Source organism: Toxotes jaculatrix, chromosome 18 (assembly GCF_017976425.1).
Source record: "Toxotes jaculatrix isolate fToxJac2 chromosome 18, fToxJac2.pri, whole genome shotgun sequence".
Lineage (NCBI taxonomy): Eukaryota > Metazoa > Chordata > Actinopteri > Toxotidae > Toxotes > Toxotes jaculatrix.
In genome coordinates, this window is record NC_054411.1 from 13864142 (window position 1) to 13874543 (window position 10402).

The window sequence follows — 10402 nt, forward strand, 5'->3', positions numbered from 1 at the left end:
GTCCTCTTAGGTAATCGCCTCTCTTTAATTAAATTTACACCATTTTCGCCAAAGTCAACAAAAACTCAACATTATAAATTTTGTAAAAGTAGAATTTATGGCTGAGCTGTTGTATTGAATTGCCTCACAGGAACAGGTGTACCAAATAAAGTGGCCACTGATTGTTGTTGCCAGTCTTGTTTCACCAAGAACTTTAAATGTACAAATTAGCAGAGTTTTAAAAATGTACTTGAAACAACTCAAGCTTTCCTGAAGACAGAAAATCATCTGGAACAGACAACAGCTGTGTTTCCCTGAATCTTTAAGTGTTCCTTTTACATTTGTAATTGTGTTGACTAGCAAAACAGGCAGGAGCCTTCTCTCTACTAACACAGTGTGGGTGGGTTTGAATCTTAAAAAGTTAGCAAGGCAGAACTTTTTCTTCTGCAACCTTTACTGTGTTTTTTTTTCTCTTGCTAGGCATGATCCAGTAAGATGTCTTCCATCTCTCCTGCAGAGAGAAGGTGCCAGACAGAGGCCTTGAGCAAGTCAGTCACTTTCCTTTTGTGTTGCTCAGCAAGAGTACATCCCTTCATTAGACTGCATCTCTTGACAAGCACTTCATGCTTCCACAGCTTCTTTGACAAGCGAGCGGTGCACAAGCATGAGGCTCCCACCTACACACTGCTCATGCCTGGCTAGCTGCTCAGTGCCGTGGACACATGCCACGAACATGTAGAATACACATCACCGTAGACCAGATTACTGTGGTAGCACACAAGGTTGGTAAATAAAGCTGCTTTTACGAAACAACGGCAAGAAATCAAAGGTGAAAAGATGAAGCAGGAGTGATTTACAGCATGTGGCCTGAATTTACATTATATTTTTAATACATCTACATATAAGTTCTACATTATTCTGAACCTTCACTTACATCTGTCACTTTGCATGCAAAACAGAAAACCAATTGTGGATTAACAGGATCTAAAGAGAAATGTTTAAATCATACCCATGCACCATGGTGGGTTCGAGAGTGTTCAATAATAATAATCCACAGTTATGGTTAAACAGGCCTCATTTGTCAAATCGCTATAAAAATCATCACACAATCTGTTAATAGAAGGAATATTTCCTGTAGGAAAGCAACAAGAACGGCTTGATTTAAAGGAATAAATGCGAGCAAAACATTGTCTGCAGAATCTGCAGCCAGCCTTCAACAGTGGTGAAGGAATCTGAACTGAGATTAAAATCAAATCCACAAGGCTGCTTGTGATGTGAACCTGAGAATGTCTGGTGCCTAATTCATAATGTAACATCCCTTCAGGTACTGAAAGACTACCGTGCAGCTTGCATTCATCCCAAAACAAGCCTAATACAAAAGCAATGGCAATGAGAAGACAAAGAGAAATCAATGTGCTGTGGAAACCAAGTTCTCCTTGTTAGTGGTGGATAGTAAAAGTCTGTACCTACTACAGCAGGTAGTTAAAATTATGAAAACATGCGTATGGAGAGAACTTACACAAACAGTTACAAATGCTATGACTGAAGGCAGGTAACATCAGGTTGGGTCACAAACATTAAGTCTCAAACAACATGACATGTTCATTTCAAAGGACTAATTTTGTATTTAACTTCCTCAGAGTTTGGGGAGGTGCATACAACTCACTAGTGTCTTTTCATTAATCAAGTCAAAATTTCCACAAGTGGCATAAACTACACATAAGACATTTAAAAAAAAAAAAAAATTCAGAATATTAAAAAATAAATCAAAAGTGAGGTAAAGTACTGCAACATTTAATATGCCCACAAAACTCCTCCTTTCCTGGTAAAATCCCAGCTTCTCTATGTCCCCAGTTAATGCAGGTTTTCCGTTATAAATTCGATATCTCAGGGCCCATGTTGAGGCGATCCTAAACTGTTTTTGTTTCTCATTTAGAAATCTCCCCCAGACAGTTTTTTAATGATTTTGAAATTAAGGTTTAAAAAAAAAAAACAATTCAAAAATTCCCAGAACTGATCAGCTACGGTTGAGGGAGTAAAAAGTACTGAGAGAAGAAAAAGTAATAATCTATAAATTCCAAACATGCACAAGAGAGCGAAGGCAATCAGTGATGGTGCGAGTAAATTACAAGAAGCCAGTTTGCTTATTCACTCACAAATAGCAGATCATAAAGCTTCCCATGAATATGCGGGTGCTTTGTGGTTTGCATGCATTTAACAGCAGATCAGATCAAAGAATTAAATGATGATTGAGTATGTTTTAAAAGAGTGCCACTGCTCAGTCACAACAGTAAATTTAGAGATTCTGTATCCAATCATCACAGACTCTGGGCAATAGGATGAGGAAGAAAAAAAAAAAAGAAGACGACTTGTGCACATTGTTATATATTTCGTCATCTTCTTCTACAGGACGAGAGCACTGTCACATCAGCACAGAAAATGATCCCAGTGTCAGATGATGCATTGTATCAATTTCAGATGGTCGCTCAGTTCATGCAGGAGAAAAAATAATTAAATCACAACCTTTAATAAAACATAAGGAAAGCAATCATACAGTATGAAAAACTCCATCTGCAGACCATGAGGGAAATAACTACAAAAAAGGAGAAGTGATGAGTAAAAATGTCTTTGTCTTAATTAGCCTCTCAAGGCTTTTTTTGTGTGTGTGTTTTTTTTTTTAAACTGTGCTGGCAACTGCCTGACATTTTCTTCGTTCTAACCAGCCACAGCATACTAAAGTTCCAGTGACCCTAAAATGGCAGCTGTTTCCCTCCTCTGCTATGGCGAGGAAGGCTGCGGCCTGCTACACAAAAAGTAAGCTTAATTAGGCTTTTATGCATAGAAATGACGAAATACCTTCCAGTATTTATAAGAGACAATGTCACCCAGTAGTTACACTGAAATGGGAAATACCAGATTTCACCTTTGACCTGTGGTTATCTGAGGCGTACTGTAAATATTTTTACTCAGCTGAATCTCTAACTGCTGTGACTGAAACCGCTCAGGTTCAGTGCTTAATTACAGAGTTGTGATGAGCGACAGTCGCAGCGTGACAATAATCAGCAACTTTTCAGTTACTGTGCGGCCTAAACTCTGTAATTATCCTGCTGTTTCTGTGTTCTTCTATTTTTAAACTTGAACATAGAGTCAGATACAATGTTTTCCATTGTATTCATTCATCTTACACATGAAAACTGACAGAGTGAACTACAAGATCGACTAGCATTGGATGTTATTTAGAATTTTTTAGACAGCGGTGCCAATATAAGTGAGAATTATATCAAATATTTTTCTACAAACCTTTTTTTTCTATAAACCATAAGAAAATGAACCAATTCACAAAATACAGGCACAGTGCAGAGTACACAGTTATGTAAAACAGAAAATATCCTAAAAGAAGACTATTATAAAATGCCAAGAATCTGACAAAGCACTTTTGGTTTGCAGCAGTGAAAGTATTTCAGCTGTATTCTTTTGTTAATATACTGCGTTCTGTCCTTCAGTGGTGTTTTGTTACTATATTTGATCTGTATCTTACGGGGTCATGTGCTGTGTTTATGTTTTGGAGATTGTAAAGGCAATTTTCCACACTGATGGACAGTAAAGTGCTCAATGATGCGGACACAGCTTTCAGTCGATGCTCGGCCCTAATGTCAAAATGCCTTTTGGTACAGAAACGGTAAAAAAAATTTAAATTATAAGTAAAAACTAAAAAGCACTGGATGTTTTTCTCCCCTAATGGTCCTTACCACACTACGACAGAAGGTGGGAAATAAGTCAGGGAGAGAAAGTGAGCCAAGGCGGGATGCCAACATGCGAAATTACAACTATTGATCTCTGGTGCTGGAGAATGCATTTCCTCTGTGTTTGAATGCATTATTAAGGAGATACTGCTCACCACAACAGGTGGACAGCGGCCCGGAGGCACTGCTCCGAGACAGAACAGAACCGAGGCGATACTGAGCGTAGGATTGTGATGAAAGCTACTGGCAGTTGTTGGTATGAGATTAGTATCTCCAGCGTCACAGATTGTTGTGCAGCCATGTCTAGCACAATGACTTGAACAACAAATAATCATTTTTCATCCAAACCGTATTATTATTTCATGCACACCACGGCTAACAACATTATAAATTCAACAGCTGTTACATTTTTTTTTTTTTAAATCACAGCATAACACAATACGCTTAGAGGCTGAACTTGTGGCATCCAGTGGAAAATCTTAATTTGAGAGATTGGAAAGGCTACAAAACAACAGCGTGCTTTGACTGTCTGGTTATGTGCCTGTAGGAGGACACGAGAGAAGAGGAGGGATGGAGGGAATGGTGGAGGTGATGGAAAGAGGTACAGTTTGTTTCTGAGGAGAACAGAGGGGTGAAGGTTTTCCTACTTCAAGCATATAGCTCTGAGACTTGTTTGTGTGGGAAGCACTGAATAATGAATTCATAATGAGAGCTAGACTTAGCTAGACATTTTTGCAATGCTCCTTTGGTCCCACAGGGTAGAAGATGTCTCAGCGTTTCTGCCTGATTTTACAGTACACACCGTTGGACAAACTCAAAACGCAAACAAAAATGCAAACATTTAAACTGCAATTCAGTTGTTTGTCTATTCTGCTAATTGATATTTGAAGAAAAGTTATTCCACTGGCAAAATATATTTTGGAAGGTAATATGTATATAATGAATGGCCTTTGGAAAAAACCAGACAGCACAGCGGTCCATTATGTGTAACTACATGACCAGCTCAAATATACCAGATGGTTGATTTGATGGAGAGAAAAAAAAAGATGAGTGCATGGCTTCATGTTACATAACATCTAATAAAGTTTCAGATTTGTTCTGTTATTTGTTGTTTTTTTGTTTTTGACTGTTTATATTTTACCCAAGGACGACGCAGATAAAAGTATTACACTGACTCTGTGCTTTCCACACTCACTTCGTGTTCCCGTGGAAGCTTCTGCTGGATTTTCACAAAAACAGGTCGGTCGGTTTCTTCTTGGTCTCTGGAAAAGCTTCTTGATGTTTGACCCTTCACTTGTGTTTTCTTTCATTATTTTCCTAAAAAGAACATAACCAGCCCTCCAATAGCAACTGTTACACAAACAGTGTCACCTAAATCCACTTTTCCTTATGACTTTCATGCCACACTAAAAGAAATTGCTTTCCACTTGCACCTGTAAGCCTTATTTTTGTTTTTCATAATATCAAAAAACACTCCAACTTTGGATTAAGATCACAGAGTAAAATCACTAAAGCACTCTCCCTTTTCATTCCTCTTAGATGTTGTTGCATCACTTAAACGAACAATAATCCACACAAAAGGTTCAGGGGGGCAGTAAACAAACACTGCGTGAATGCTGATAAATTATGTCACATATAACACCGTTTACTTTGCCTAATGCACTTTAAGATTGGTACATCACATTGATGTACTGCCTTAAAATCAAAACGCTGTCACAGGGTGATGAAACAGACAACAACTCCAAAATGACTAATGTCATGGAGATAAGTGTCATAACAGGAAATACTTGAGAGCATGATTTAGTTTAAAGCTCTCAAATGCACCATTTAGTTGTTTATAATGATTCCCACTCGCTAATGGTATTTGTACAGTAATACGATATATTGCACCAGCTCTTAGATGATGCTCTTGGTACGTTGAAACGAGGCCCTTCCTCCTGACAACAATTTCATCCTTCAGTGTTGATAAATAGCCTGCAAAAAAAGGCACCTGCGGCTATAAACCATTTAGCTTTAGAGACCTGGTAGAGATGGCAGTAATTATGTCATGACCTGTCTAACCTCCTCTACCTAATACCCCTTTGTCACATGCAGCCTTTCGCCTCTAACGCTGTGTACTTAATCTTTCCAAAGAAATCAATTTTAATCTGAGAGCCAATATGTTTTCATTACTTATTCAAAATGTTTTCATTTTATTTTCCACATTGACTGAATAAATAAGAGCAAAGTGGGCATCAAAAAAAAAAAAAATTAATAATAGTAAAATTGTCCTTCTGAATAATAGATAAGGTAAATTGCTTGGGGACAAATGATCATTTTAGAAACTGAATTATTGAGATGATTATAGCAGTGGAGAGTGGAGAGCAGAGCAGATCACCACTTTAAGAGAGGGTCTGTGGGAATAAGGTGTCTGTCTGTCCGTCCGTCTGTCCGTGTGTGTGTGTGTCTGAGGCCTTCACCAGGTGAGCTGGTTGAGTTTGACCTGAAAAGTAATCTCTGCTCTTCAAAGTGAATTTACAGTTCATCAAATGAAACATGTGGGATGTAAGGAAAAAAAGAAGAAAACAACAACAATAAAAGGGAAAATGAACGGTGACAGAAAAACATGAACTTCAGCCTTCATGTCCAATCAAACTGAATCCACACTCTAATGGCAGCTGAATAAAAGGCACCAACAACTGAAAACTAAGCAGCGTGTAAAGACGCTCCTCTGCTCTCCGTGATAATGTTACGTGGTTAGACCTGTCCATGGTGCTGAATCAGCGAGGATCACAAACTGCTGCAACTTCTGATCTGCATCCGCCCTACAATACGCGCGTGTGTGTGTGTGTGTGTGTGTGTGTGTGTGTGTGTGTGTGTGTGTGGGAGAGTTTTCAGCGTGCGCCAAACAAAACAAACACAGCTGGCTCTCTTGGCACCCCGCCACGCGAGCAACCCCCCTCTTCACCGCCTACAAATCCGCGTTTTCCAGATGAATAATACACAGCGAGAAATGACAAATAGTCGAAGTGATGAAAGATTTAACATGTGGGAGCCTGAAAGCAAAATGGGTTTCATCTCCTGAATGTGACGCTGCTTTCTGGAGCCGATTAGACAGGGACGGCGCGATTCCCTCTCCCCTCCCGTAGTGATGCAGTGAACCTGCTCTGCGCAGAACCAGGCTCGCTGTATAAAAACGGCTGCACTTCCACAGACGGAGTACAACAACAAGGGGGACAGGAGCGCGAAGTCTCTGCGGCTCATTAACCACAACAAACCACGACCCGGCACAGACGCCAACAATGCGGGCCACGAAGAAGGCAATCTGTTGGAGACTTTTTCTATGTTCCTGCCTGTTTTTGGAGAGTTCTTCTCAAGACTTTGGCGGACAGACACAGTTCATTTGCACGTCCGTACCCAAGGATATGGACATATGCGCAGCCACCTTGCAGAACAGCGTGCCAGGGGAGGACTTGAAGACCACTGTTATGCAGCTGCGGGAGACAGTTTTGCAGCAGAAGGAGACGATCATGAACCAAAAAGAGACGATCAGAGAACTCACCTCAAAGTTGGCTCGGTGTGAGAGCCAGAGCGGCGCCGAGCCTGGGGACGCGCGGCCAGGGGGCAGGAAGAAAGAAGCTGGGACCAAAAACACAATGGGGGACGTATCGAGGGGCCCCGCTGACACTTTGACGCAACTGTCACAGACTTTACAGTCGCTGAAGCAGAGACTAGAAAATTTGGAGGTAGGCTGCTGCTGTTGCTGTTTCTGGGGACATTTTCAACACTTTGAGTGACAGTGCGCAAAGCTCCATCGATCAAATTTGTTGACTAATTAGTAATAACAATAATAATAGGTGGTTGGAGTCTCTGATTTCCCCTACTAAATTAAATTTTGCCCTCTTGGGAGCACACAAAAGACAAACGAACCTTGACAGATGCATATTAAGTTACTTGTAAAGATATACTACAATAATCCTCCAAAATAAAAATTAATCTAGACTTATAGCCACTCAAAATCATTTTTCACACTGAGCTAAATTGTTATCTTTCCTCCCCACCCTGACAGCAATTCAGCAGAAGTAACAACTCGGTGCAAGCGAACAGCCTCAAAGACCTGCTCCAAAGTAAAATCGATGACTTGGAGAAGCAGGTGTTGTCCCGGGTGAACAGCATCGAAGAGGGCAAGCCCGGACTCAGGAATGAGACAGAGCAGCGTGGGAGAGTGGAGTCCACCCTCACATCGCTACATCAGAGGATCACCGACCTGGAGAAAGGTGGGTGCGCATAGATTATGGGCTTCCGAGCGACGGAGTGAAGGAGATATGGGAGGGTTTGGCGGGTGAGTTACTTTAAGGATGGGTGTAGAGATGGAGGAGAGGCTGAGGAAGGATTACTACCAGCAAGATAGTAATCAAGAGGAGATATCAGGCCGCCACAGTGTAGCAAACGATTACATGTGAGGGCGGAAAACGAAAGGAACCTCTGTTTGCGTATCCTATTTGGCATTGTAGGCTTTAATGACCCCAGCCGTCGATTTAATGTTTACTCATCCGCACAAAGCTGGAGCAGTCCGGTACATTCGGCTGTTTCCTGCTCTAATTCATGCAGATTAAGCCATTTCAAGCATGCAGCGAACGACCCATCCCTCAGTTTGCGCCATGAGCCATTTGAGAACTCAAACCACGGTGCGCTCTCGGTTTGGGACACCTCTGGATACCATGCTGCACACAGCTTATATGGTAGTAAAACGGAGGGGTGTGTATAGAGAGGAAAACAAGAGATGAAGGTTAGCAACGTCCCTATTACTTCTGTGATGGATTTATCATGGGAGATTAAAGCAAATCTGGAGCGTGACGATTGTGGATTTGTTGTGTAACGTATAATTCCTATGTAAATCCCCCAGGATGTGTGCGTTGGGAATGGCATATTTGTGTTTAACAAAATGAAAAACAAAGAAAACAACATATACACATACAGATACAATACTACAAAGCGAAGTCAGCTGCTTTATATTTTCTTCTTCACAGGTCAAAGAGAAAACAGGCCCCTGGATAAATTCCAGCTCACGTTCCCACTGAGAACAAACTACATGTACGCAAAGGTGAAGAAGAGTTTGCCGGAGATGTACGCCCTCACCGTGTGCATGTGGCTTAAGTCCAATGCATCTCCTGGAGTGGGCACACCTTTCTCCTACGCAGTTCCCGGTCAAGCCAACGAGCTGGTCCTCATCGAGTGGGGAAACAACCCAATGGAGATACTAATAAATGACAAGGTAAGTGTGAAACACATATTTGCCAAATATTGATTTTTAAAACGTGAGTTATTTTCGGTTTGCTCCAGCAACTATTCACATGGTGTCTCTGCCTTTGAAACCCTTCAAGGTTGCAAAGCTGCCATTTCTTATCAATGACGGAAAGTGGCATCACATCTGTGTGACCTGGACAACTCGTGATGGTGTTTGGGAAGCTTTCCAAGATGGTGTTAAGAGAGGGAGTGGAGAAAATCTGGCTCCATATCATCCAATCAAACCACAGGGCCTGCTGATCCTCGGTCAAGAGCAGGTAAACACTGCACACATCTGTTTCTACTGCTTTTATTCTCTAAGGAACTGAGATTCCAGCACCAGGAAGGCAGCAAATTCCACCTTAAACCACAAATACAATGTATTTTTTCTCGCTTTATTCCTTAATTAAACCGGATGTTGGGGCAGGATCTTGCCATAAGATATCACTTTGTTAAATACAAGAGATTTATATTATGATATATGAATTTAACCATTTTATTGTGACATAAAAAGAAAAAGAAAGAATTCAATTTTCCATTCCATTCTTTGCTGTAATTCACGTAATAGGTTTAATAAGGCGGTTAGATCTTTAACTGGAACTCATCACGAATCCCACTGGATTGAAGATGCATATTCCTCATTCAGTTTAATCGGTCAAAAATGAATCCAGATAATCCAAGAGGCAATTTTTTTCTTTCTATGAAGAAGCCTCAGGGGGGAAAAAAAAAATCATATCATCTTTGATTAAATCCATTTGTCTTTACCACAGGACACACTCGGAGGAGGATTTGATGCCACTCAAGCTTTTGTTGGAGACCTGGCAAATTTTCACATCTGGGATCGGAAACTATCTGTCGGAGAGATTTATAATCTAGCAACTTGCAGCAGCAAAGCGCAAGTGGGCAACGTTTTTGCATGGATGGAGACGAGCCTTGATATTTACGGGGGTGCCTCGAAGTGGACATTTGAAGCTTGTCGCCAGCTCAACTGAACTTGCAGGGAAAGGAAGATCAATGCAGTTGTTAAAGCAACTGTTGTCATCGGTAAACTAATTTGAAAGATCAGGAGGAGAGTGTTTCAATGAATAGCATCCGGATTTGGTATAAATATTTGAAAACATCATCGTTGATAGATTTTCATACCAGAATCTCATGAGGGACAGTTCACTGGAAGTGGACGCTTTGGCATCCTGTGGTGCTTGAATGTGCATCAGGCCTACTTGCGGTTTCGTTTGAAAAAAGCAGCTGATGGCCCGCCAGAGAGCAGAGGATGTTCTCGGAGACCAAAACGACGGGCCAGCATCAAAAGTACAGTAGGAGATCGTGTAGTTTTTAGTGAACTGACGCCACGCTATTCAACAAAATGACCGACTTCTTCAAACGTCTTTTCTGTCTCGACTGCCAGGGATTTTCAC

At 41.0% G+C, this 10402-nt stretch overlaps 1 protein-coding gene across 1 annotated transcript; it reads left to right on the top strand.

Moving 5' to 3' along the window:
- The first annotated feature begins 7003 nt into the window (after positions 1–7003).
- On the top strand, positions 7004–10001 carry nptx1l (neuronal pentraxin 1 like). Its single transcript, XM_041063004.1, has 5 exons — positions 7004–7447; positions 7771–7978; positions 8732–8976; positions 9086–9265; positions 9758–10001. Exons 1-5 carry the CDS (start codon positions 7004–7006, stop codon positions 9977–9979), a joined length of 1299 nt encoding a protein of 432 aa, XP_040918938.1. The 3' UTR covers positions 9980–10001.
- Positions 10002–10402: the final 401 nt, after the last annotated feature.

Bases quoted from the DNA above. Each gene is read 5' to 3' on its own strand.
- nptx1l (XM_041063004.1), top strand. From the start codon at position 7,004: ATGCGGGCCACGAAGAAGGCAATCTGTTGGAGACTTTTTCTATGTTCC. The intron at 7,979-8,731 runs GTGGGTGCGCAT...TCTTCTTCACAG, and splicing joins GATCACCGACCTGGAGAAAG to GTCAAAGAGAAAACAGGCCC. The intron at 8,977-9,085 runs GTAAGTGTGAAA...AAACCCTTCAAG, and splicing joins AGATACTAATAAATGACAAG to GTTGCAAAGCTGCCATTTCT.